Source organism: Pseudoliparis swirei, chromosome 22 (genome assembly GCF_029220125.1).
Source record: "Pseudoliparis swirei isolate HS2019 ecotype Mariana Trench chromosome 22, NWPU_hadal_v1, whole genome shotgun sequence".
NCBI lineage: Eukaryota > Metazoa > Chordata > Actinopteri > Perciformes > Liparidae > Pseudoliparis > Pseudoliparis swirei.
In genome coordinates, this window is record NC_079409.1 from 14,395,627 (window position 1) to 14,422,455 (window position 26,829).

At 46.9% G+C, this 26,829-nt stretch overlaps 4 protein-coding genes across 6 annotated transcripts; 1 reads left to right on the top strand and 3 right to left on the bottom strand.

Annotated features, from left to right (window-relative positions):
• The first annotated feature begins 1,490 nt into the window (after positions 1 to 1,490).
• mfap5 (microfibril associated protein 5) lies at positions 1,491 to 3,340 on the top strand. The gene is made up of 6 exons (XM_056445186.1): positions 1,491 to 1,567; positions 1,679 to 1,711; positions 1,835 to 1,870; positions 1,981 to 2,068; positions 2,605 to 2,678; positions 2,770 to 3,340. Exons 1-6 carry the CDS (start codon positions 1,525 to 1,527, stop codon positions 2,880 to 2,882), a joined length of 387 nt encoding a protein of 128 aa, XP_056301161.1. The 5' UTR covers positions 1,491 to 1,524; the 3' UTR covers positions 2,883 to 3,340.
• On the bottom strand, positions 3,254 to 10,540 carry LOC130213480 (adaptin ear-binding coat-associated protein 1-like). The gene is made up of 7 exons (XM_056445168.1): positions 10,173 to 10,540; positions 9,173 to 9,273; positions 8,638 to 8,742; positions 8,348 to 8,429; positions 8,122 to 8,230; positions 7,762 to 7,909; positions 3,254 to 5,220 (listed from the first exon to the last, which is right to left on the bottom strand). The coding sequence occupies exons 1-7, from the start codon at positions 10,271 to 10,273 to the stop codon at positions 5,120 to 5,122; spliced, it is 747 nt and encodes a 248-aa protein (XP_056301143.1). The 5' UTR covers positions 10,274 to 10,540; the 3' UTR covers positions 3,254 to 5,119.
• Positions 10,541 to 13,221: 2,681 nt separating this feature from the next.
• nat14 (N-acetyltransferase 14 (GCN5-related, putative)) lies at positions 13,222 to 15,372 on the bottom strand. 3 transcript variants are annotated; one of them, XM_056445161.1, is made up of 4 exons: positions 15,077 to 15,372; positions 14,481 to 14,637; positions 14,087 to 14,392; positions 13,222 to 13,994 (listed from the first exon to the last, which is right to left on the bottom strand). In XM_056445161.1, the coding sequence occupies exons 2-4, from the start codon at positions 14,559 to 14,561 to the stop codon at positions 13,545 to 13,547; spliced, it is 837 nt and encodes a 278-aa protein (XP_056301136.1). In that variant the 5' UTR covers positions 14,562 to 14,637; positions 15,077 to 15,372; the 3' UTR covers positions 13,222 to 13,544. The 3 variants fall into 3 exon arrangements, with proteins under 3 accessions (XP_056301136.1, XP_056301137.1, XP_056301135.1); XM_056445162.1 differs by having other exon boundaries at positions 14,812 to 15,372; XM_056445160.1 differs by having other exon boundaries at positions 14,481 to 15,372.
• A 41-nt stretch (positions 15,373 to 15,413) lies between these two features.
• znf628 (zinc finger protein 628) lies at positions 15,414 to 26,514 on the bottom strand. Its single transcript, XM_056445033.1, has 9 exons — positions 26,414 to 26,514; positions 25,450 to 26,003; positions 25,058 to 25,130; positions 24,036 to 24,974; positions 23,181 to 23,351; positions 22,717 to 23,050; positions 18,555 to 18,709; positions 17,857 to 18,099; positions 15,414 to 17,726 (listed from the first exon to the last, which is right to left on the bottom strand). The coding sequence occupies exons 2-9, from the start codon at positions 25,809 to 25,811 to the stop codon at positions 15,765 to 15,767; spliced, it is 4,239 nt and encodes a 1,412-aa protein (XP_056301008.1). The 5' UTR covers positions 25,812 to 26,003; positions 26,414 to 26,514; the 3' UTR covers positions 15,414 to 15,764.
• Between the last annotated feature and the right edge of the window lie 315 nt (positions 26,515 to 26,829).

A 26,829-nucleotide genomic window follows, 5' to 3' on the forward strand; every position in this document is an offset into this window, starting at 1 on the left:
CTGTGGTTGGATGCCTTGAGGGAATTTTTGTGTCTGTCAATTGCATCATTTTTTTTATTTTTTAAAGCAGATTCCAGGAGAAACTTATGTAAGAAATGACTAGCAAACATGTGTAAACTATGTATTCAGACAAGCCTACTCCCTGACATTATTAACTGAAATTAAGAGAGTTGGTGTTGACAAAACTTTGGGTAAAAGATTTAAAAAGTCACTTGGGTGCCATCGCAAATGCAATGGAGCCAAATTAATAAACAAGAGAATCTGCCATACTTTCTGTGGAAGATGACAGTGAATATTTAGCTTTGTCTGGTGATGAGAAACAAAAAAATCAAAATATATCTGTATAATAAAATGTCTGCTCAAGAAGAGCAATATAAAGGTGTCTGTGTGAACCAAAGACGAGATACTGATCAGATTGTAGCTGCATGCTAGATTTTCTTACCAGATTGGGGCAGGACAAAAAAGTTAAAAAAAAGGGGGAGGAGGGAAAAGAGGGAAGGATAGGAAAGAAGAGAAGACAAACGATTCATAAGCCTAAAGCAGTTGTGGAAGACAGCACAGGTTGTGAGTATTTAATTATGCTTCTTTTTACCTATTTTCCTCTCATACTGTAGGAAACACACAGAGGAGCATTGGCACATGCAGGAGACATCACATCCAAAGACGTCGATAGAAGGATATTTCATATTGATGAGACGTGAACATAATCGATATTTCATTGTTGAGTGATTAGCGCTTGCATGCAGAGTTCAGTAAGTAAAGAAAGATGCCACCGTCACAAACAGATCAACACAGGCACCGAGTTAAACAAGACCACAGTTTCAATTCAGTAATTGCAAACGTGTGACTGGGATTATCAGAGCAGGAACAGCCACAACGTGTGAGTAGACTGCCAATGCTCAGAGGGGCTTTGAGATAAGCGTACAGCTGGAAAGCAGTAATATGTTCTATGAAAAGAAAGCTGGAAAAGAATGTGTGACTGTATCAGAGGAGGAGGAGGAGGGGGGGGGGGGCTCAAATAGGGCACCAAAAAAACACATTCTTTTGAGAGAGCTCACCTCTTGGACTCCAAAGTTACACTGACACATCACGAGAGGAATGGTGCAGGGCGGGAGAGAGACGAGAAGGAGCGAAGGCAAGGAGTAAAACACAATTGTTGCCAGAGGAAACATTTTTGTGTGTGTCATTTAAAAAAACTCTCTCTGACAGTTGCCTCCTGTACTACTTAGTCTAGCTGCTCACAAGAAGTCCAACAGTCTACGTACAGAAAGTTTATTCCACGGCAAAGTGACATCACACTCCTCTATGGCAACTACTCTGTGTTTTCAGCTGGGGCAAAACCTCGGGGAAAACATTACAGCGATCTGGGAGCATTTATATGCAGTGAGATAAAAGGAAACATAAACAGCAACAAAAATCCTGAGAGAGGATATTGAACAGTTCCACTCTGTGAAATCATCCCGACTCTTTTCCTCTTTGGTTTCCTCCAGCCTCGTAAAGCTCAAACTCTTCCAAGTTGAAGGAATGGGCGGCCTTCCAGTGGTCCTGCTCCTCTGCAGTTTCCACGGTAACGCTGCCAAACAGGACACACAAATCATCTTGTTTAACTACGGTTGAGTCGCTGCGTGTTTGTTTTTATGCTGCGAAACACTCCCCTCATGTGGTTTCTGTTCCACAGCGCTCACAGCTGTAGCCCAAGACCAGCAGACCGGTAATACTCTTCTCCTAAAAGTCACACTTTAGATCAGCTGCATGCCATCCGCCAGTCAGTGAGTCACTGCAATGGGTCACTTGTATTTTCACAATCTGATCTTGTTTTCTCTCCTTCTTTTAGAGAGTCCTGATGCACTTGGGAGCCTTTTGCCGGACAGTGAGTGACAGCCGATTGGAGATGACCCTGAGCGGCCTCTCCGGAGGCCCTTCAGCTCGTCATCGTGGTCGGTCCAATTTCAACATGTCTCGTCTCTCCTGTCTCTGCAGACTGTAGGGAGGAGGTGTATCTTTGCACCAGGATGTACTCGGTCCACCGGCCCATCAAGAGATGTATTGGCGCTCTTTGTCTCTACAGGTGGTCTGCAGCCTTAGTACAAAACACCCATTATAAATGAGCAAGTAGTGTTTAAATGCTCCTTGAAAAGTTAGTCATGGAGGACTAAAAAGTAAAGGAAACACATGCATGCTAAGTTTTTTAATATTGTCAGGCCTGTGCCTGATACTCAGCGACCTGGTCAGGTTATACATCCCTCAAATGTCCTCAGATTTTGATTCAGCTGTTGCTAAAACACAGGTAAGAGCAACAGTCAAACCTGAAACACGGAGAACTCTCATGTGAAATAAGACAACGCTGTTCTAGCGTCGGCAGGAAACAGCGAAAATTGAAGCGTCTCTTGCTTATAATCAAAAGCCGATTGAAGAAATCAATTCTGGGGCTTTATGTCAAAGCATAATAATATAAGCAAAATGTACCTGTACATACAAGTACTCATAAAATGACTCATTATGCAGCAGAATAGCACCAGTCAGTGTTTTGATGAAACGGATGTTATTAGATGGCGTTTACCTCAATCACTACAGCTCTCATGTGACCTCGTGTTTCTGACGCAGCCTTTCTCGTGTCTACGTGATCAACAACGAAGTGTGTAGGAGGACTGTGTGCGAGCAGGACGAGCATCGCAAAGGTGAGACGCGCTGCGAGCATGACGAGCTGGTGGACACGTGATCACACTGGTCCAGACATTACAGACATTATCTGTGTTTTGCACCTTACAGCTGAACTGTGCAGAGAGTTGTCCGGGTGGCCCAGGCGTGTAGAGAGGTCATCTCATAGGAAACGCTGTCGCAATCGCCATAGCAACCCCAAAACCTGGGCAAACACGGCCTGATGGGGCCCAGGATGGAGCTGTGACCACCTGGGAGGATGGAGCCTCTCTTAGAGACACAAACCAGGGACGTCGTCATAAAAACAGCCCAGAACACCGTAAATCCTCCACTCGACACCTCGGCCGTCTTTCTCCTTCACACGTGTGCCGAGTCACATCTATGTTCATGTATTAACCTTCTGTGTCTGAATATGGAAGCTCATTTCAGTTGTGTGTTTTTAATATATCTATCGTTTACATAAATCCATTTAAGGTGCTGCAGTAATGGGCCGAGAGCAGCACCGAGTCCTTTCATTGTACAAGAACGACCCGATGCGTGTACTCCATAAACAATCCAGTATTATATGCACAAATGTAACCACAGAAAACACATCTTTTCATTAGTTATTTGTTTATTGATTTGTTATTTTTCCACTCTGTTCATTCAGGAGAAGAAACAAATTAAAGTGATGGTCACTGAGTGATATCTTTATGTTTTCCTTTGCATATACATACATACACATATACAGTTTGAATAACAAGTCACATTTGGGAGAGATGCATATAATTTAAACAGTAAACAAACACTGGCAAACATTGTTCAGATCTTTACACTCACACAATCTATGTGTGTTCCAATCAATATCCATCATCACCACATGTGACATCAGTGCACCATAATCCATCCCTCTGTATAGGACTATATCACAACACTGCATCAAACACAGACTAGCTTGGTCCCAGGTTGCATTCGTCTGCATCAGAATACCTTTAACTACGTTACACGTCGGCATGGAATCAAAGTTCACAGTTAAAACTCAGTTTGCACACGATGCTGCGTTTGAGGTCCGCGACCAGACCGCCTTCTCATAAAGAATTAAGGAGATGACATGCGGGACAGTGCAAACACACAGACCTATTCATTGAGGAGGAGAGAGGTCGTGACCTAAATGACTCACCAGTCGCCGCTTGAACAGCTGGGCTGAGTAGAGACGACTTAACAAGGACTAAACCCTCTCTGTTTCTCTTTGAGACAAAGATAAAAGTGCTTGAAGTCTCGATTTCTTTCGCCAACACCCTATCGCATCAAACATTCCTATTTCCTGGTCTTTTTTGCACCGCTCTACAGTTACAACATTGCACACATTGCCAAGGACCCAGCCCCCAGTGAAATATGTGTTCAATAGCTGCAGCTCGATGTGACATATGTCATAATGATGCTGTAGAGCCACTAGAGAGCACAACTTATCTGTAAATCAGTTTCTTTCAAGTAAAATCCTTGTGTGGTAAACTTTGAGCCTACACTGCTGTCCAAAAGTTTGAGATCACCTGCCAAAATAAGTTTGCTTTGTCACAGTTTATGCCATGATGTTAAGTTGGAGCAAGTCCTCTTTACAAATAGTTTGAAAGTTTGCAAAAAAAGCTATTATTGTTGGTACAATTATTCAACAAGACCGACAACTGAAAGGGCAGAAAGAGACAAAGATCAATCTGAACAACAGTTAAAGAAGATGTTATGTCTGAATCATATTCTTTTTATCCCTTTTAAAAGAGTCATTATTGAAGGAAAGAAGAACAGCATAGAATAGGTGACTCTAAACCTTCGAACAGCAGTGCAAGTCTATTTAAACAATGCGAGTGTTAAACAAGACTTCATGGGTTACCAACTCCAGACAGAAAGACTGCCAGTCAGTGCAAAGTCAGCCCCACTGCTGGGGACTTAGAGGAAAGCTAAGCTACAGAAAACACAGGTGACAACACCAATGACAATAATTACAAACTACTGACAATATATACATTGAAAATAAATATTTTTCTGTACAGAAAATTAATTCATTATCCTATTTAATTAGATGTCTTCTTCATCATCATCATCAGATGTTTCAAAGTATGTCTCCCTTGCTCGTGTTTCTAGTTAATATATAATATAGAAGCAAATAAAACCGAAAATGGAAAATGGGCAAAAGCCAAATTCAAACGAGGAAAATGGAAACAAGAGAGAGGAGATACAGAAGGAGAGGGACCAGGACCCTCATGGGGGTGGAGGGCGTGATGGCCTAAATTAAGACGGGACCGTGAGGTCTGGGTGGATCTCTGGCGAAGACCAAAAGCCAAGAGAACTCAAATAGAACCAACGAGTGCGGGGCGGTACCCTGCTTGGCAGGGAGAGGAACCCCGTGACGGGGAAGACAAATGCAAAAGGTGCTGCATACTTTTACAGCGAGCGCCGCAAGAGGGAGGAGAACAACGTGCACCCCTTCTCACTTCGGGGAAACGGAGTCAAAGTCTCCCCACAGGTCAGAGCTGGCTGTCGTGGTGGAGTCCGAGTTTGAGTTACTGGCGTCCAGATCAAGCAAAGAACCTGGTGGGTAAAAAAAAAAAAAACATAATGCATCTCTGAAATATTGATGGCAATATAGAGGTCTGATATGATGGTTTCTTCCTAAACAAGACCATTTCTATCTTAAGAGTAAATGCACCCATTATGAAGTTTCAAATAAACATTCAGCACTATCCTACGTCACCTAATGGGATCTAAACATGCAGAGTTGTACTATCGATTTAAAACACAATGGAGGTAAACAGGATTTCATTTGTGCGACCAAAACCAATAAAATGTTACATTTGAAATCTACAAGCGATGAGTGTTTCAACAGCTTCCGATGTACTCTGGATAATCCACAGTTTTTCATTGACAACATCTTCATGAGTTGTATTTAGTATCGACGAGCTCCAATGAAAACGGTCTGTGGAGTATCCTGATAAATAATTAGAAGTCAAATTTCCTTTTTCAATGCTTTGAAGACCAAAATCAACCCATCATTGTGATATCAGTGGCCAGGAGCGTCTAACACAGCGGGCCACACAGGACGAGGGCAACGATATTTTCAAGACACAAATTCCATTATTTTACAACTGGAGTCTATCCGTCATAGTTTTGGCTCGTGCTCCTAACATTGCACTCAACACTTTCATTGTAAAGACTGTGGATACATACGCTCCACTGGAAACTGCTTTACAACAGGCCCCAGTGGTGCCAAGGAAATACAAGCTTTCAACATGGGAATAACTTTCCCCCGACCATTAACGTGAACTTTCATTCTGGATGACTTCCGAGGTTTCACTCTGCAGCGGTCGACAACAGCCTGCAGGAGGACCGTGGAAGTAACGCTGACGCGCCATGAATCCTTCAGGCCACAACGTTTAACGTATAACCTGCTTTTAAAAACTACATTTAGAGATGAGATTGGGTTGAGCTCTCGAAAACGTGTTTTCCACTGTTACCTTGACATACATATACACATATTATTCTGTTACCTTGATAACAAGCTATCAAATTACTTTCTTGTGATGGTGGATTACTTGTTGTAGGATTACAGAATGTGGAGATCTTGATGCAACTATTTAAGTTCTGAGAAAAACAAAACCCGGCAGACTGTAATTACAGCGGATGCGTGAGGGCCGCTGACGTGCCCCACTGTGAACAATAGATATGAACTTGATGAATACTACGCCAAGCACAAGTTTGGACTCGCAGACATAAGCGGCGCAACTGCAGATCAGTTTCCAACTCCATCACAATTTAAAACCCAACCAATTCAATCAAAAACAGCACAAATCATAACAGTCACAGAAACACTTAAAAACCCTTACAGGCGCAAAAGCCTGTTACAAGCATACTTGTTATAAATCATCATATCTGCATAAAATTAACCAAAAGTAAATTATAACTCAAGATAAATGGACAAAGACTGCCGTCAGATCACCAAATAGCCACAAATATCTACGTCAAGGCCGAGTTGATTATCTCCCCCCTCCTGCCCAACGATGAACGATTGATTAATTGACAACTCATGACAATCAAATAGTTTTCAATTTAAAGAAAGACAGAATATGAGTGAGTGGACTGGCGGAATTTGATCTTCAGAGCATAAAATAAAAGCTAGTTGGAAACCTCCCCGACTGTCAGGTCAGCCTGAACATTATTTTACCTGACAAACGTCATCCAAAGCAGCACATCTGAACCAGGGAAAGCTCAATGAAGCAACCGACAGGAGAAGAAACGAGGTGCCCGCCGTAAAGAAATTGAGCAGCGACGACACTGGTGGTTAAAACTACACACCATGCACAGATTGTGCAATTACCAAAGCAACTTTATTCTGAACAGACAAATACAAAGTAACGTTTGCATTTTGACACACACTAACTATCCGCTTCAAAACATTGGTTCTGGCGTACCGTGCTCTGAACGGATCGGGCCCCGTCTACATCCGGGATATGGTCACACCGTACACCCCGGCACGTTCGCTCCGCTCGGCAACAGCCAACCGACTTGTGACTCCTGCACCTCGAGCTAATCACTCGACATCCAGACTGTTTGCTGTCCTGGCTCCTCAGTGGTGGAACGAGCTCCCCACTGACATCAGGACAGCAGAAAGTCTCTACAGCTTCCGCCGGAAACTAAAAACACATCTTTTCCCACTATATCTGGATTAAAACACAGATTAGCACTTCAGTGGCACTTAAATAGCTCTTATGATGGTACTTTTGTAGTTCGACTATGTTGAGGATGATGGATACTAAATTGGGATACACTAAACTAAAGCAAGCTGAGCAGGAACAACAATTAGTCTTCATTAACTTGAATTGTGGTTACAAAGAAATGAGTCAGGATGTTAGATTAAGTTGTTGTTGAGCTCAATGTTTACCGTCTGCGTCACAGCCTTTGAGGCTGTCGCACTACTGCCGTGTGAAATTAGCCAAATGTTGGTTTAAGTGCAATCCACATGTTTACATGTTACATCGGTTATCATCTTGCCCTGGACACAGGCAAAGACACACGGCGGGCCTGGGGGTATGACCCCGTCGGCTTTCCATACTGTCGTGTTTATTAATGACCTACCAGCGTCACTTCCTCCTGCAGATGGCTGTGTGTCATGATTGGTAGATCTGGCTGAAGGAGGCGGGGCTATCTTGCCCCCAGGAGGAGGTGGCAGAAGCCCAAATCCACCTGTACTCTGCGGGCGAGACCTGTCCTTCTTTTTTGATTGCTGGAAAAGTTTTTAGAAAATTAGCGGGTTTGTATGTATCGAATTAAACACATTTATGGTCAAGACTGCAGAAAAAAAACACAGCATAAGAGAAATTTTCATTTTTTAAATAGTTGTATACATTTGGGAGGTTTAATTACCAAACTGTTAGCACGCTTGCTGCTCTAATGTTACAACCCTATAACTAGTCAATTAAATGACAATACGGTTACCCCTATATTGAGAGTGATAGTCTGTCCTTCTTTGAATCCCAGGTCCAGTTTTGGGGTGGTGTCTGGCTCCTGCGCCTGCTTCTTAAACTCCTCTTCCTGTTTCACCCACCTGGGAAAAATGAGAGGAGAACGGCGAGATGATTACGAGATAGTTTAACGACCTAGAATGAATAAATTCACTCCTGAATGGTTGTGATTCATGACAGACGATGAAGCGGCTGCATACTTGAAGTGGTCCTGAAGAGCAACATTGAAGTCGAAGGCATCGCCTCGGTCTCCAAACCCGATGCCTATGAACGCACTGCGGCCTGCAAGAGGAATGAGCACAACACACACAACAAAGGAGACCAGTGAGGGACGTGCAAGTCATGACAAACAGAACACACGCTAAACCCGACAGCTTTGCACAATACTCGCTACACTACAATTAAAGGGTTTCATTGGCGTTCAAACGTGTTCTGAATTATGAGCACATTTACCAAATATTTATAGCGTAGCAACAAACTGTTTACCCACCGTTGTCATCCTGGATGCGGAGCACAAAGTAACGGCTTGAGTCACTCACTGTTTCCACTGTGATGCTAGGGTACTCGTCCACTGGTGCTTGGGCAAACAGCTCCCCTGTAGGTTAGAGCAAAATAAATATGTTTGTTTTATTTTTGGCAAAATGGTCCAGTGGGGAATTTGGATCATGAAAAGACAACACACAAAAAAAGAAAAAAAAGGCATATTTACTAAGCCAAAACTCAACAAAGTGGACATATTTTAAACGTTTGGCTGATGCTTGTAACGATTATTTATCATGATTTAATGATTTTTTAAAAATGGGGCAGTATAAAAGTTTAATCTGGAGGACAACAAGCATGCCAATACCTGAAAATCACCGTCACAGACAGAAAGAGATTATAACCCTGTGTGCTGCAAAATAAACGGCATGCTTGGACGTGGGCTGGGTCACCTTGGAATAGATGAGTAACCGAGAAGGGGAAATGATTTACAACGGCGGCAGGGCCAGTAAACAATGACACAGCTCTGTCTGCTGCCTTCTCACCAGAGATTTTGTCTTCCAATTTCACGAAGGCTGTTTTCCCCCGGGCCGTCACACGCATGCGACCCGTCCAGTCGGGAGCGTCCAGCTTCCAATCTGCAGCCCTGGAACACACACACACACACACACAGGCAGGGAGATGTAGTGTGACGGAGGTGACAGCGGTTTATTGAGACTGAGATGTGTGTTTCGGATGCATGCGTCTGTTGTGATTCATCCTGACGCTCAAACCCACTGTAGTTCTATTTGGCTATTTTCTATGCAGAACGTGATTAAGACAATATACCTAAGGCTAATATATTACATCATGACCCTTACTCACTGTATATATGGTCACAGTGAACCAATCATGTGTCTCGTGGTGCTACGTTGGTGTGATGTCCACTATGATGCAGCTGGAGCCCCCAGCCAATGGAGTGTGGGATAAACCATGCGATGGCAGCCTTTCAACAACACAACAGCTCTCCTGCATGGCCACGTAGCTGTCTGATAAGCGACGCTGTCTCTCGGTTTGTATAATCACGTGACAGCCCCCTGTCATCGTGCAGCATCGACCCTGCTGAAGTGTCCTTGAGCAAGGCAGCTGCAGGGATGCTGCTCTGCTTATTCTGCTACCACCTGCTACTCTAAGGTCAGACACGCACAAGGAGAATCTGTGTGGCCCAATAAAGTGTGATTCATGCTGACGCTGCTGGAAGCGGTTTTACGCATCGTAAGCAGTATTTATCCTCCGTGCCATGAACAGCACACCATCACACGGACACGGACCCATCTCGACCCAGTTCGGTGGGCACACAGCCCAGCCGTTCGTTACGTATTTCCCACGATGACCTTGTAAATGCACAGCAAAAACAACCGGCGCCACCCAAAAACACCGCTGTTGCGTGCGAGATTATGGGATGAGCTCGGTTGGTAGTGGAGGTCGCCGAAGCAACGGCACCGAACGGCTGCGGCTCGTGCTCGTTGGGTCAGAAACGGTTCCGTCGGGCCGCCGCTCACTCACCTGATGGCCCGGTTGGAGGCTCTCGGGGGGATTCGGTAGACACAGACTTCAGGTTTGACACAGAGGACCGACTCGTACTCAGCCTGACCCTCGGTCGCCATCTTGACTTTTACTCAGTCGGTGCACGCCGGCGGTGGTGACGGTGAGTGGCGCGTCCGTGCGGCGTTAACAGCTCGGTACCGTAATAGACGGAGTGTCTGCGCACCGACGGTCGCCCGCTGCTCCTTATGGGATGCCCTTAAAGGCGCATTCCCAAAATCTCTGCGCACAGAAGGTTAGTTTACTCACGGACAGCCAGAAGACGACTAACATTCACTCTGGTCCACAACATCTAGCGAAGCTAGGACCGTTATTCATTAATAAGGAAACCTCACATTGATAACACTCAAAGGTGGTATTTGCCAGTTATTGAAAACTATTTCACTGAGGAATATGTTCTATTGGTATCAAAGTATCAGCTACATGTTTTTGTTTCATTTGATGTGTAATGCAAATAAATCTGAAAGGCATCCTTCGTATAATTAGAATATATCCGTGTGTGTGTGTGTGTGTGTGTGTGTGTGTGTGTGTGTGTGCGTGCGTGTGTGTGTGTTTGTGTGTGTCTCTGTGTGTTGGGGGGTAAAAGGAGGGAACTGAAAACATAAACATAAACATCCTGCATACAGAGACAGTTTGGACGGACAGGTTTTTCAAAGTAAGTTCACTAAAGAAAGGGATGGGTAAAATTGTGTTGCTGCAAAAACAATTCAAGCTATAAATAAAGTACTTAATTTCCAAATTATATTCATGTTTATTTGTTTTTTTACATTTTAACATTAGTTCATAGTGATTGAAGTAAAACGCTTCTTTTGGTACATGGCCATGACGGCCTTTTATTATAGATTACAGTACAAACATTTGACTAAACAATCAGAGTGACCACATGAGAGGATGAGATTTGGAACTTTTGGACTTTTTCATAGACGTCAGTAAACTGAGTAAACTGGTGGACTTTTCCGAACACTAAAGCCTCATCTAGTCTCGATCTTTAATTTCCCCAGATCATTAAGTAAACATCTCCAGATACCATCTCACCTTGATCCACAGTACTGTTCTACTATTCAGGCCTTTTCCACCTAGCTAGCCCGGACACACACACACACATTCCCCCCCGGCCCCTCCCTCCCCCCACTTCCTCTGGGCCCCAAGATTTGGTGGAGCCTTAGGCGTTGCCTGACCTCGAAGGCCCGGACACCTACTTCGTCCTCTGATCTGGGTTTTCCCAAACTGTGTCAGGCTGAGAGCAGAACTGTACTCGACCTCCCTCACCCCTACGTGTGTGTTGGAACGGCCGGCTGACCGACCACAGCGGATAAATCTCACTCATAGGCCTTTGAACCGTGAGATGCTGTCGCTCTTCCTTTGTCAAATCGGGACGCGTATTATTTTGCTCTGGTCTTTTCTTTGCTCTGTCTGTTTTAGCTCCAGCCCGGTCGGCTCACTCGGTGGCACTGCATGCAGGCATCCTGCTTTCCCATGACTCCCCTCACCCTCTCATGCACTCTGTGGTTTGGGGAATTCACCGTTTCCCAGGGTGGCTGTTTTTGGAGCTCCTCTGTCGGTGTACGTGCGCACGTGTGTATGTGTTAGCCATCTGTATGAGAATGTCATTAACAGATATGTTATACATCATCTGGAACTAATTTATCTCATTTATCCTATGATTGTATGGTGCCCCAACACTTTAAGTGATTCATGTGTGTGTGTGTGTGTGTGTGTGTGCATGCTCTGAGCGACCTCACATCATATTGCATTACTCTGACGGTGCACTAAGCCTAATGTCTCTGCACATTTGATCCTGTGTGCATGGGTCTGTTCTCGACTTCAAGAGGCGATCAAATGCCAAACTATATGAAACCACTTCCCACCCAGCTCACTGGGTTTGACCACAGTTGACCAAGGTCATCTCATAGGCACACATGAACGCTCACGTGCACTACCACCCCTCTGGTGTGTGTGTGTAGTAGTACAGTATGGCCAGACACGGCTGTGCATTTAACCCAACGTCAGGGGCAGTAACCGGGTGTAGGAAATGCCAAGTCATACTTTCCAAAACCCACCCGCCCACACTCACACACAGCCATACCGTGCAGACGCACATGACCACAGTCACAAACAGACTTTCTTTCCAGTGTGAACTCACATCTGTTTCCTGACAACAATAATAGCTCCAGATCGGGCGGGTAGAGGCACAGCTAACAGGTGTCTGCTCTTTGACAGTCATGAAGAAACAACCCGATGATGACCAAAGAAGTGAAGTACAGCTTTCACGAGGTGAAACGAGCTGACCACACACTTACGCGTGCATGTAACAACACTGTTATGTTACTGGGTGTCTCAGCTTTTTCATCAAAGTTAATTAAAGGACAGTGCTTTTCCACTGCAGCTTGCATGATTGCGTTGCAGTGAGTATACAGTTGGCCTGTTTGTCTGTACATCAGGTGTGATATGCCTCCTTCTCACACACACTAGCACAGCACAGACATCCTGTGGTGTTTATCTGTGGCGCACTGATGCTACACAGACATCGCCTGAGGTAGATGCGTGTGTGAGCTGCTCACCATATGAAGGTTAGCCTCAGAATGGGGCTGTGTGCCTTTCCCCACTTAGTCACATAAACTGCCAGTCACCTGCAAACCACACACACATTCTGGTGTCAGATGACCGACGCATAAAGTGTATATAATGAGATTCAATCTGCATTACAAATTAGTTTTAAAAAACGGTCATCAAAGTAGATTTAAATGTGAGATTTTGAAAGAAATATTTCTTCAACATTGTAGGGCTGCAGCTAATCGTTACTTTCATTATAAATGAATATAGCAGTAATTCATATTTAAGTTAATTATATTGATATATTAAATATTATATTTAGATATGTTATGTATATCTTATTTGACAATCTGTATATGTTCACACACACACGTGTGCAATTACACACACACAATTCACAGTGTGGACACTTTAAAAAATACATTTAAAGAACCACACAAACACATTAAGGAAACACTCATTTTACATAAATATTTTATTTCCTTATAAAAGACGAGAATTGCATGTTTGTGGCTTCATGGTGTTTTACATAACAACTATCCGTTTTAAAAGAATGGAGAGATGGTACTTATTTGATGAAAAGCTAAAAATATAATTACAACAAACAGAACGGAAACACATAACATAAATAAACACTGGCATAAATAACAAATATTCAAAAAATGATCAGTTTAAACAAACATCCAAACATGTTCAGCAATGGTAACTTGTGTTATGGCTTCTTTACTTTTAGCCATTCCAACGCTGCCCGTTTCTCTCCATGGGTCCATCTTCACTCAATCACAGGTCTTTGTAAAACACTTTGGTGAGGGGGTATCCCAGAAAGCCTCTCTCTGGAGGCTCGAGCTTCCTCTCCTCCTCCTCATCTTCTTTTTCATCAGTCCCCTCCCCAATTTGCTGATAGCCCAACTTCCTGAAAAAGGCTTCCCCGAGTTTGGACGGGTAAGGGACGTGAGTGTACACTCTGTGTGCGCCGGCCTCCCTCTCTCTCCGCTCCAGACTCTGGACAAACAGCCGGCCCAGACCCTCCCTGCGGTACCAGCAGCCCGTCACCAACCTGCAGATCCTCCGGACGTTGGCTCGCTTCTCGCTTTCCCTGAAGATGCAGCCGAGGATCTCGCCATCGCATTCCGACACCCAGACCTGCCCTGCTTCCCGCTCCCTCTCCGGGGTGACATTCTCTGTTGACAGATCTTTGTCCTTGTCTTTGGGTGTGATTCGGCGCCTTGGCTGAGCAGTACAAAATATGATTATTTGGCTGCAACATCAAAGAAAGAAAAGGAAACTGCTCCAAATACAGTTGAGCACACGAGTAGACTGACCTTTCTAGTGCCGGGTGTCTTGCCACTGATCCTGCAGTACGGATTCAGCAGTGGCTCATCCTGTGTCCCTCTGTAGCTGCTACCCACATAGTCCCAGGAGGGCCGGCTGCTGCCCAGAACCCCCGTGGACCGCGGCATGGTGATTTTGAGAAAAATAATTAGCAGGAAGACAGGAATAGCCAGGGCCAGGATGAAGGAATGCACGAGGCAGCGCAGCATCGAAGAGCAAATGGCCAGGATGAAGAGGCAGAGCGGACGAGTGACGAGGTGAAGGATGAGGCGGTTTTCTGTGCCCTCGCAGCCCTCCTGGAGAGGGGCAAGTTACAACACGTTAGCACGAGCACCACAGGGATGGATTCCCACCGTGATGAGACCATCTAAAATGTGCACCAACCTTGATGAGGGCTTTGACCATCTCTATATCGTCTTCCTTCATCCTCCTCATCACCACCTGATCCAGCTCCAGCCTCACCATGTTTAGGGTTTGAGCTCCAACAGCAGGACTGGCGCACCAGTGTTTCTACACATATCCACACGGTGTGCACAGGACCCTAAAGCACACACACGAGGAGGACATGGGCAGAAGGTTGTCAGCGAAATGCATTTTGGGGATGTTTGATACTACAATCTCGCACATAACATATACGGTTGTAGACTCGACTGTGTTATCGATACTATGACACCAAGGCTGCAGTGGAAATGGGTGAAAATGTCTCTTCACGTACTACTTTGCCTTCAACGAGCCAGACGTTGTACCAATCACAGCCAGACTGGTTCCAAACAAAGACAGATGGGGATTATGGAGGATGCATGACATGTGTGCCCATCACTCAGTCCAGATTGTTTTGTATCTGCACGTTTAACGGTGACGGCCAGAAGGCAACGTTACAGTCGAAAGCGAAACGACCGAGTTCAGCCCCTTATATGGTTGTTGCGTCCTGCCGACACATTTAGACTCCAGCTCCTGCGCTAACCCGCGTGTCCGCTTACCTTCTCCGCCCGGCTGCGCACATTAAACTGAAAACGGGGGGAAAGTTGTGAATGTGTCCCTCGGTGTTGTTGCAAAGTCCCTCGCAGCCTGTACACGTTTCATTGGTCGATACGAGCCGGTTCTCGTGCAGAGGGATTCAGAACACACCGGTAGTCTGGTTGAGGTCCCGTTTCACGTTTTCAACGTGTCGAGCTGCGCTATTTGCGTAAGGGCAACGCGTACTGCGTAAAGGCTGCGTAAAGGCTTCCGCAACGTAACGGCGTACCCAGCGCTCCAAACGCGATGACCTTTGTGTGTTCACCAACAACAAAACACAAAGCGAGATTAAGAAACAAATTATGAAAGGTATTGGCAGATTTATTAATATTAACTTCTATTTACTATTGACATGTAAAGAAAGTGGGTCATGTACAACATTTATTCACAAAATACTTATTTACTGCCAATCACAGTAGCCTATCATTGAAAGTATTATATTTTAGAATATTCCATGTAGGTCCATGTTGAGCCTATTTGAATGTATAACATTTCTAGTATGTGGCACCATGGGATAACGATACAGTACTCCTCTACCTGCATGTTCTCCCTCAGCTCCAGGAGAAAACGCAAACTAAAGTGCTAACACACTGAGCCCACAAATAGTGAGGCATTCACTCACTCACCACACACTCTCTAACATGCACACTCTCAGAACTGCATCTCTTTAGAGTTGGGTATAGGTCCGTTTCTCATCGTGTCCTCCGTTGATGTCTGTGCCTCTGTACCGGCTGCAGAGCCGTGGTCCTTGACACACTTCTCATTTGGCTCGACTGTTAAACTTTCGTACTTCACCTCATTACTTAGTGAGATCTCTCCATCCCCTCCACTTAAACTACTAGTGCTGACCTCAATTATGACAATTTCTTCTCCATTTCCCAGCTGAAATATGCCTTCCATGGCTCCTCCACCCTCCTCCACCCTCCCACTCGCAGAATCGCAACCAGCACCGTCTTCTCCCATCATTCCCCCTTCACCTTCCATCAGGGCGATCATCTGCATACCGTCGTCAGTTTCCTGATCCATCTTGGTCTCACCCCCGAGTTCAAACACGACCTCCTGCCCATCAAGTGGCACCAGACTTTGGGTTGGTGTGCAGGAGAGCTGCAGGCTGCTTTCTTGCCCTTGGCTGAAGGTAGTGCTGGATGGACCGCCGTCCTGTGCCTCAGGATGGAAATGGAGGACATACGACTCTCCCTGGCTTCCTTCCTCTCCAATCCCCCTCTGCCCCTGCTTTTCGCCATCCCATTCGTGCATAAGTGACATCATTCCTCCCTTATCCTCCCCCTTTGCTCCTTCACCTTGCTCATCCGTCTTGAACTGTAACACAAGTGATTTTCCCTCCCCGCCCACCACTCCATCTCCTGCCTCTTCTGTTGCATCCCCTTCGAACTGCAACACATACGAGTGCCCCCCCGCCTCCACATTCATCCCCCCTTTGGCCCGCCCTTCATTATCAAAACACAACACAAACTGTTTCCCTGTCATGGTATCCCCTGTCCTTATTTGCCCCACTGTGGCATGAGGTTCCAGAGAAGGTACTGTCGTGGCTGGTGTAACCATGGTAACAGTTGATGAGGATCCTGAGGTGTCCACTGTGGGGGCGACAGTGGTGGAAGATGGAAGAAATGGGACAGCAGTGCAAGACGTTGACAGGGGACAGTGGGACGCTGTCGATACCGAAGACAGGAATGCAGCATGTGTCACATGACAGCTCAGTCCTGACGGAGCGCCACCTGCTGTCTGACAGACCGGCGCTGCTGCAGACATCGGAAGACTAGCTTTTGGTTTGCGCCCCCGTCTGCCCCGAGCAGTCCGCGTGCTTTTCCCTAAAATGGGCTTGGTCAGTAGGAGGTTGGCTGTGAGAGTGCGCGATGACATGACAACAGGAGTGTTATTATTGTTGGTGAATATGAACCTGGTCGGCTGTTGTTGTTGCTGCGAAATGGCCGGAAAGTGGGACATCCGAGTCTGCGTCTGGTTGAGGACGGGCTGGAGTGCTTGGATAGTCTGAAGCACGGGGAGGGTCTGAGGCTCTGGAGCTGCTGGAGGATGGTTGGCTGTGGGGACGAGGATCAAGCTGGACTGGCTGCCATTATTGGAGGGGCACTGGAGGAGGAAGAAGTTTTGGGGCTGGGACAAAGGTGGTGGTGGTGGTGGTGGCGGAGGTGGAGGAGGAGCTGGCGGTGGGGATGACAGAGGAATGAGCTGCAGGCCGCTGGCTGTCTGAATCATAAAGTAGTTCTGGGAGGTGTTGGGGGGAATATTAAGTGCTGGCTGGGACACAATCAGGCTGCCATGGTTTCCTGAGGTTTCCAAGGTGATGGGGTTGAGCAGCGTTGTTGTGGTCGTTACTCCCCCAACACTGGCGTTTACAGCCACTCCGTCTTTACCTCCACCACCAGGGCAGGGCAGTGGAACGCCACTGCCATGGGTACGGATGTGCCTCTGCAAGTAGGAGTGCATGACAAACTCCTTGGAGCAGTACGGGCATTTGAAGTCCTTGCTTGAGGAGTGTGTGCGAAGGTGGAGCTGGAGGTTGGAGGAGTGTGTAAAGCTTTTATTGCAGTGCGTGCACTGGAAGGGTCTCTCGCCAGAATGGGTGCGTTCATGCTGCTCACAAAGAAATAGCAAAAGAGGGGAGACAAATAAAGAGCAATTGAGATTAAAAAAAGATAAACTCTGTGCAAAAAGCTAATAATCGACACAAGTTCGCAGCTGAATGTGCACCGACCGTCCTGACCTGTTTGAGGTTGGATGTCTGGGAGAAAGACTTTGAGCAGATGGAGCAGGTATGAGGCCGCAGTCCAGAGTGCATCTGACTGTGTCTGCGCAGGCAGCTGGTGTTCTTGAAGGACTTGCCACACTCCTTACACACATACGGCCTCTCGCCTGTGTGCTGCCGCAAGTGGTACTGATAGTGAGAGCTCCATTTGAAAGTGAGAGGGCAGTGAGGGCACTGGAACGCCCGAACGCCCGTGTGCACCTGGGTAAAGTGGACGTGGAAAAAATGATGGAGAAATACAGTTTTTAAGTGTTCATTCTAGGTAGTAAAACTTAAAAGAATGCAATGAAATCCAGTGTTCCCATTTCTTTCTCTGTTCCAATAAAATCTGAACGCAACCCAAGGAAACATATAAATATGTGAAGCCCAGTTACAACCGTTACACATTAAGTGTGATAACAGCCACTTTGTCACAAGAACGTGTTTACTCGTGTGTTATTTCATCAAAGGGATCTTTAATTGCTTTTTAAAATGTTGTCTATCTTATATGGCATTTATCAGCTGGGATGTGAACCGTACGAGAGAGCCGCCGTACCTGTCCACGAGAGAAATCTTCATTTCTGAGGGGACATAAATACTCAAACGGCGCTCCCAATTGATGCACCTCTCATTTGACACTTTACTTGCGTTTACATTTCTTGGAACAGAAGCCTTACCCTCTGATGGATTGAAAGCAGAGAGGACCTCTTGAAGCTCTTCCCACACTCGGTGCAGCGGTAGGGCCGTTCACCAGTGTGATCCCTCATGTGATACTTCAGCCCCGATGAACCTTTGAAGGATTTTCCGCACTCTGAACAGCGGTACGGTCTCTCTGTATCAAAGTGAGTGAAACAGAGGGTCACATTTCTGATCAATTTAAATAAAAAATGACATATAATACATTTACAACACTGTTGATTGACTCGTAGCCATTGTAAGTAAATATCAAAGTCATTTTACATTACATTACATGTCATTTAGCAGACGCTTTTATCCAAAGCGACTTACAATAAGTGCATTTCAACCTAGAGTACAAACTAAGAACAACAAGAATACAGGAAGTAACATTTCCTCAACATAGTCGAACTACTAAAGTACCATAATAAGAGCTATTTAAGTGCCACTGAAGTGCAAATCTGTGTTTTAATCCAGATATAGTCGGAACAGGTGTGTTTTCAGTCTCCGGCAGAAGATGTAGAGACTTTCTGCTGTCCTGATGTCAGTGGGGAGCTCGTTCCACCAATCAGGAGCCAGGACAGAAAACAGTCTGGATGTAGAGTGATTAGCTCGAGGTGCAGGAGGCACAAGATGATTGGCTGTTGCCGAGCGGAGCGAACGTGCCGGGGTGTACGGTGTGACCATATCCCGGATGTAGACGGGGCCCGATCCGTTCAGAGCACGGTACGCCAGAACCAGTGTTTTGAAGCAGATGCGAGCAGCCACCGGTAACCATGAAGAGAGCGGAGGAGCGGAGTGGTGTGGGTGAATTTCGGGAGACTGAAGACCAGCAGCTGCATTCTGGATGAGCTGCAGAGGTCGGATGGCCTCAGCAGGTAGACCAGCCAGGAGGGAGTTGCAGTAGTCAAGGCGTGAAATGACCAGAACCTGGACCAGAACCTGTGCCGCCTTCTGAGTAAGAAGAGGCCGTATTCTCCTGATGTTGTGCAGCATGTACCTACAGGAACACGTTGTCGCAGTGATGTTGGCCGTCAGGGAGAGTTGACTGTCTAGTGTCACCCCGAGGTTCCTGGCAGTCAGGGTAGGGGCCAACACAGAGCTGTTGAAGGTGGTAGTCAGGTCATGGGTGGGGGAGCCTTTCCCTGGAAGGAATAGTAGCTCAGTCTTGTCAGGGTTGATTTTCAGGTGATGAGCAGACATCCACTGAGAGATGTCGGTCAGACAGGCAGAGATTCGCGCCGCCACCCGTGTTTCGGCCGGTGGAAACGAGAAGATCAGTTGGGTGTCATTGGCATAGCAATGGTAGGAGAAGCCATGCGAACGAATGACAGAGCCAAGAGAATTTGTGTTCAGAGAGAAGAGGAGGGGACCCAGGACGGAGCCTTGAGGAACTTTAGTAGTGAGAGGACAAGGATCAGACACAGATCCTCTCCAAGTTACCCGGTAGGTGCGGTCGTTAAGGTAGGAACAGAAAAGAGCGAGTGCAGTGCCTGAGATCCCCAGGTCCTGAAGAGAAGAGATCAGGATCTGGTGGTTCACGGTGTCAAATGCTGCAGAAAGGTCCAGAAGGATAAGGACAGAGGAGAGAGAGGATGCTCTAGCAGAGTGAAGGATAAGGACAGAGGAGAGAGAGGATGCTCTAGCAGTGTGAAGGATAAGGACAGAGGAGAGAGAGGCTGCTCTAGCAGAGTGAAGGATAAGGACAGAGGAGAGAGAGGATGCTCTAGCAGTGTGAAGGATAAGGACAGAGGAGAGAGAGAGGCTGCTCTAGCAGAGTGAAGGATAAGGACAGAGGAGAGAGAGAGGATGCTCTAGCAGAGTGAAGGATAAGGACAGAGGAGAGAGAGGATGCTCTAGCAGTGTGAAGCTGCTCAGAGACAGCAAGGAGGGCAGTCTCTGTCGAGTGGCCGGCCTTGAATCCAGACTGGTGAGGGTCAAGAAGGTTGTTACTGTGGAGATAGGAGGACACTTGGCTCAAGATAGCTCGCTCCAGAGTTTTGGAGAGAAAAGGAAGAAGAGAGACCGGTCTGTAGTTGCTGACTTCAGACGGGTCGAGGTGATTTCTTCAGGAGAGGGTTGACTCTCGCCTCCTTCAGAGGGAAACAGCCAGTTGAGAGGGAGCTGTTAATAAGATGGGTGAGGAAGGTCAGAAGGTCAGGGGAAATAGCCTGGAGAATGGGAACGGGACGGGGTCAAGGGCGCAGGTGGTCGGTCGAGCGGAGGTCACCAAGCTAAGAACTTGATTGGGAGACAGGGGGGTGAAAGAGGAAAGAGAGGGGGATGAAGAAGTTAGTGTTGGTGAGGTGATAGAAGATGGATTTGTAAAGGAGGAGCGTATGTCGTCTATCTTGTTTGTAAAGTAGTCGACAAAGTGGCTCGGCAAAAGGGTGGAAGGAGGAGGGGGACAGGGGGGATCAAGGAGGTTGGAAAAGATAGAGAAGAGTTTTTTGGGGTTAGAGAAGGAAGACTGAATTTTGGTCAGATAGAACGAGCTTTTGGCTGCAGATATAGAGGAAGAGAAAGAAGAGAGAAGAGATTGATAGAAGAGCAGGTCTTCCGCTTGATTCGATTTGCACCATTTCCTTTCCGTCGCTCGCAGGGTGGCTCTCTCGGCGCGCACCGAGTCCGACAACCACGGAGCCGGAGAGGATTTCCGAACCGGTCGTGTCTTAAAAGGACAAAGAGAATCAAGAGAGGAGAGTGTCTGTGGCAGAGTTAGGATGCATGAGTGAGAAGGAGCCAGTTGAGGGGAGAGCAGATAGGACAGAGGAGGGACAGAGGGTGCGAATGTTGCGGCGTACAGGTAGAGTCTGTTGATATGGGTGGGTTGTCAGTACCATAGAGCGAGAGAGAGTAAGAGATGAAGAAGTGGTCAGACATGGAGAGGAGTTACAGTGAGGTTGGAGGTAGAGCAGTTTCTAGTGAAAATGTAGTCAAGGTGGTTGCTGGCTTTGTGAGTAGGAGGGGAGGGACTGAGTGAGAGGTCAAAGGAAGACAGTAAGAGTAACAGATCACATGACTTCTCTGTCTGGATGTTGAAGTCACCCAGAAGGATGAGCGGGGGGCCGTGTTCCGAGAAGTTCGAGAGGAGGACGTCTAGCTCTTCCAAGAAATCTCCCAAAGAACCAGGGGGACGGTAGAGAACAACAATGTGGAGTTGAACCGGATGAGTAACCGTCACAGCATGGAACTCAAAAGTCAGTGGGATAAAGAGTGGAAGCGGGTCGGGAGAGAAACACCATGTAGGTGAGATGAGTAAACCTGTAGCTCCACCCCGACCAGAGGGTCTGGGTGTGTGGCTGAAGGAGAAGGCCGAGGAGAGAGCAGCCGGGGTATACGTGTTGTCTGCTGTGATCCAGGTCTCAGTGAGAGCCAGGAAGTCAAGCGACTGCTCCATGGCAAAGAGATGAAACCGGCCTTGCGGTTGGCTGACTGACAGTTCCAGAGGCCTCCTGTGACAAGGTGCTGGGTGTGAGTAGAACGGGTAGGAAGGATAACCGAGGAGGGGTTCCGGTACATGAATGAACGAGTCCTATAGTAACTACGAGTAGAGATACGCACAGGTATGGAAAAGACACACATGTTCACAAAATGGTGGAATACACAGGCACCACGAAGACTCCAACGAAAGACTCCTATGTCTTTGTCCTCCGAGTCTTGACTCCAACGGAAGACTCCTATGTCTTCGTCCTCCGAGTCTTCGTCCGTTGACGCTAAAGACCCGATCCGGTTATGAGCCCAAGTTGGTGCCAATTACCTCCAGCCGCGTTGACACCACCCCTTGCTCGTTGGTATTCAAATGACACTCAATTGAAACCAGGTGATGAGCGCTCGTCCAATCAGTGAAGATTCAGGTGTCAGTAATCAGGACACCTCTCTACCAAAACCAATCCTAAAACAGTACAGACTAACAATCCAGCAGCTCCAAACAACAAATACAACAGTAACTCAGCAGATAAAACTAATTTAAAGAAGACACTTAGCAGGATCCAAGTAGTCAGTAGTCTCGCCTCACAGGTAGAAAATGCACATTGATACCGCGTGGCTAGCTTTGCAGTGAGATCATTCGCTGGGCAGGGAGTGCCCGGCTCATATTCTCTATTGTTCAGTTACATCTCCATTGTCTGTATGTTTCGTGCTCTACTATAAAAATGCCTTTACCTCCAGCAAGAGTGGTCTTGCTGGCTGCGGTCTTTTTGGGGGCTTTGGTCGGTTTGGCCGGTTGTTCCTCTGGCTCCTCCCCGACGGTAATGATGTTGACGTGGATCTCCCTGTGGCCTTCCTGCTGCTTGTCGGCCTCGCTAGGAGAGGAGGGGAGGGGGAGAGACAGGGAAAAGGAGGGAGGGCACACTATCTCGGCCTCCGCCTCAGCCAGTAGACGTTGCTCGGGCGTGTGGGAGTGTTGGTGGGTGAGGAGTGAGGAGAGAAGGGGGAAGGAGCGGTCGCAGGCCGAGCAGCTGAACTGCGAGCGGGACTGTGATGATAGAGAGTGAATCTGGACAAACAGAAGCGGAACACAAACGGGTGAATTCATTCAAGGATGGATTCATCGAAATGCCTTCAGTGCAGTGCTGTAATTTGCATACCAGTGTGAGTAGCGAAGCAATCATAACAATCATTCTCACCAGTGACACATGTCTATTGAGGCCTCCACTGGTCTTGAAGGTCTTATTGCAGTAGCCACATGACAGCCCTGCCCATGTGGTTCTGGGCTCTGGCTGAACGGTCCCCGAGCTCTGAGTCACCTCAGTGAAGCTCTGCAGCAGGTCAAACTGGGCCTGGGTGGTTCCCACATTCTGAGGACAAACCAAAGGAAGTTATACATATAAATAAAATGTATCTTCACATCAGACTCAAGCACTGTATAGGGTGGGTCAGGTTTTTTTTTACATCAATTATTTATGTCGACAAATAAGGGGTTATCTGTTGATCTTCAGGAGTAGTCATTCTGTTCCATGCCTCATTGCAAACAGCAGATATACGGTACAACATACAACTTATAGAGTCTGCATTGACATTGTGTTGCCATTCATTAATTTAGCTTGATGAGTTTATGAGGCGTTTACAATATCTGATGTCCTGTTTTCCCAAATCCACTCACAACTGAGTGGATTAGGGAATTTTAAATTCACAGAAGCTGTAGTAGAAGCAGTTGCAGGAACATCTAATTCAACATCTGTCTGATTGGTAAAAGAAATATGCAGATTTGGAAATCTCATCACCATTTTTGTGTATTTTTGATGAATGCTGGTAGTTATGTAGGGAAATTAAGTTTCCATTTATAATAACCTGATAACTTCAAGTTGGTCAAGGGTTTCTCTTACCAAGGAATTTTAGTTTCTAAACAGATCTGAGATGTGGGCAGTGATTCAGAGATCTGGAGCCAGGCTACAAGAATCACGAGACTTTCTATTGTGGAAGTTTTTTTCTCAGATCTGTTCTTCTTTTCTCACATTAATCCATTTGATCCAATCACTTACTGTATTGTTGCCATCTACTCCCTCTGTCAGACCAAGGAGCACCTCTGCCGTGTGTCCATTTTCAGGCACTGTGGTAGTCTCTACCACCTCCTCAAAATCGGCCAGCAGGTGACCAGCTCCCACCAGCCCGTCCCCAACCTCCAGCCCTGCTCCGGGCCCGGGCTCTCCGTCTGCCTCATGTCCTTCTGGAGCCATGTGGATGACCTGGTGCTCCTCGAGATCCGTTCGTGTGCCAAAGGTGTGGCTGCAGCTGCCGCAGCTGTACAGCAGCAGACTGGCCCCGGTGTGTGTGCTCAGGTGAACCTCTGTTCCGATGGCCCGAGAAGAACACACGCCTTCCCCTAAGGAGGTGAGAGTGAGCTGGGGGAGAAGGCTTTGATTCTGCCCGGACGGGGTGGTGGACAGGAACACTTCTTCCATCCCCACCCCGACTCCATCAGTTCCCTCTTGGCTGACAAATCCCACCATGTCCGTCAACATGGACGATGTCACTTCCTCCGTCCCGACCACCACCTCCACTATCTCATTTCCCTTCCTCACATCCTCTCCCCTCTTTTTCTCCTTCCCTCCTGCATTGAGGTTGGAGTGCGAGTGCTTGTGCAGGGCCAAGTTTGATGAATGTGTGAAGGTCCGTCCACACTCGCAGCAGATGTAAGGCCTCTCGCCCGTATGGATCCGCATGTGTTGCCTCAGGTTGGTAGACTGAGTGAAGGACTTGTTACACACTGAGCAGGTGTAAGGCTTGAGACCAAGGTGGACGTTCTTGTGTCGCCGCAGGCTGCTTGAGTTCTTGAAGGCCTTGGGGCAAGTGTCACAGGGGTAAGGACACTCTCCAGTATGCTGGCGCAGGTGATACTGGTAATGAGAGCTCCATTTAAAGGTCAGAGGGCAATAGGGGCACAAGAAGGTACGCAGTCCAGTGTGGACACTCTGATGGACCTGGAAAGAGATACAGATGTGAAATCTCTTGCTCATTTGTAAGCATTTCCTTGTTTATGAAATGGCTTTGTTTGACACCTCACCTGGAGCAGAGAGGCGCGCTTGAAGGCTTTGCCACACTCCAGACATTTGTACGGCTTCTCCCCTGAATGAGACCTGCAAAAGAAACCCAACTATTGAGGAGGATACAACAATTCATTGTACATATATGGTGAGACATCAGTTTGATACTAAACATAAAAAGTACACTGTAACACTTTTTCTTGTGATGTGTTGTATGGCACCATCGATGTTTTTATTAAAAGTTATAGATTATTAATTTGACATGATCCTCACTACTTTCAGATTCCAGGACACTTATGCTTCTATCTCCTGTTCACTTCAATCTATGAAGCAACAATAACAGCTTCAGGACTCTGTTATACCAGTGTTATAATTATATAAAAAAAGGTGAAAAGATGCTAATGACGGTTACCGTTGATGGTAGAGAAGCGCAGAGGAGCCCTTGAAGGCCTTGGGGCAGAGGTTGCAGCGGTACGGTCTCTCATTGTTGTGGCTCCGCTGGTGGTGGGTCAGCCTGGATGACCACTTGAAGCTCTTCCCACAGTCCATACACTGGAAGGGATGGTCCGACTGCTCGGGCTGCTGGGGTTGATCCGACGACGTCACCATGTCCAGAACCACCTCTACTTCACCCTCTACTATTCCCTTGTCCCCCTCCACCAGCTCCCGCCTGTCGTCCTCAACATCCTCTCCCGAACCAAGAAGAGATGGGAAACTCGAGAGGGAGGGGGTGGACTGAGGCGGTAGAAGTTCTGCTTGGACCGAGTTCGCCATTACCAGCGCAAGCTGGTAGCAGATGAGGGTGTTCCTTGGCAGCAGGCGTGGATCAGTTTTGGTGCAGTATCATGGTTTTTCTCCCACCTTTCCTTCATTCATGTTTTTCTCTCCATGTCTTTCATACATGATATTCCCTGTCAGCCACTGGAAACAACAGCTGTCATCCCAAGTAGACAGCTCAGGACAGGTCTATTGAAAGGGAAATGGAAATACAGTTTTACAACTTGGTAACTCCAGGCGAGAATGTCCCCTTTAAGTCCTCCCCTCTCTCCCTCCTCCTGCTAATGAAGCTAGTCCCCCTCCCTGCTGTCTTTATCTGGCAGTCCGTTGCTGTCGGTCCCCGCAGTGCGGACTCGCTCAACAGACACAGAGGTTACAGCTGTCCTACACGTGAGGCTGCTTTATGAGTGTAGCCCAATGCAACCGAAAAGCCGTGCACACAGACGCACAACACGCACAGCACATATCAGTGTCCACACTATCAACAAAATCAGCTACTGGCCTTAATTTAAAGCTAATCTAGCCGCCGTCTATGCAGAATATCGTCGTTAAACTGCTCGCCAGGGACGTGAGTGACTGCAGCCTGAAACGTTACTCACCGCGCATCTGTAACTGGTTAAAGCTAAACTGTTGATATTGTGAAAATGAAGTGGGCACCGCAGTGCTAATCCACACAACCTTAACAATAAACACAGCGCAAACTAACAGCAGTTCTCCACCCGAATCCGCCTTCTAAGAACAGCGACGGTGATTGGCTGGTGGCTCCGATAGATGCGCTCCTGCCATTGGCTGAGAGCTCCAACAGACAGATTGACGTTTTTAAACCTCACTTATTTCTGAGCCTTCATGTTTGAGGGAAAGCAAGTGATACGTCGAAACGCCAACATCTTAAATATCTTACATTTAATTTATAACGTTTTATTTACAATCAATATGAGTCCGTTATATTTGGGACTATGTCGCACAGACTTCTGGGTAATGTAGTATGTGTGTGTGTTTCTGCCCTCACTTCCAA

Excerpts from the sequence above, each read along its gene's own strand:
- mfap5 (XM_056445186.1), top strand. The coding sequence starts at position 1,525 with ATGGGCGGCCTTCCAGTGGTCCTGCTCCTCTGCAGTTTCCACG. Across the intron at positions 1,871-1,980 it reads TGGGAGCCTTTTGCCGGACA|ACTGTAGGGAGGAGGTGTAT; the intron begins GTGAGTGACAGC and ends CTGTCTCTGCAG. Across the intron at positions 2,679-2,769 it reads GCAGGACGAGCATCGCAAAG|CTGAACTGTGCAGAGAGTTG; the intron begins GTGAGACGCGCT and ends TGCACCTTACAG.
- LOC130213480 (XM_056445168.1), bottom strand. The coding sequence starts at position 10,273 with ATGGCGACCGAGGGTCAGGCTGAGTACGAGTCGGTCCTCTGTGTCAAA. Across the intron at positions 7,910-8,121 it reads CTATCACTCTCAATATAGGG|CAATCAAAAAAGAAGGACAG; the intron begins GTAACCGTATTG and ends AAACTTTTCCAG. Across the intron at positions 5,221-7,761 it reads TGCAGGAGGAAGTGACGCTG|GTTCTTTGCTTGATCTGGAC; the intron begins GTAGGTCATTAA and ends TTTACCCACCAG.
- nat14 (XM_056445161.1), bottom strand. The coding sequence starts at position 14,561 with ATGGTGAGGCTGGAGCTGGATCAGGTGGTGATGAGGAGGATGAAGGAA. Across the intron at positions 14,393-14,480 it reads TGGTCAAAGCCCTCATCAAG|GAGGGCTGCGAGGGCACAGA; the intron begins GTTGGTGCACAT and ends GCCCCTCTCCAG. Across the intron at positions 13,995-14,086 it reads AGACACCCGGCACTAGAAAG|CCAAGGCGCCGAATCACACC; the intron begins GTCAGTCTACTC and ends TGTACTGCTCAG.
- znf628 (XM_056445033.1), bottom strand. The coding sequence starts at position 25,811 with ATGGCGAACTCGGTCCAAGCAGAACTTCTACCGCCTCAGTCCACCCCC. Across the intron at positions 23,051-23,180 it reads TCAATAGACATGTGTCACTG|ATTCACTCTCTATCATCACA; the intron begins GTGAGAATGATT and ends CTGTTTGTCCAG. Across the intron at positions 18,100-18,554 it reads TGCTTTCAATCCATCAGAGG|GTGCACACGGGCGTTCGGGC; the intron begins GTAAGGCTTCTG and ends CACTTTACCCAG.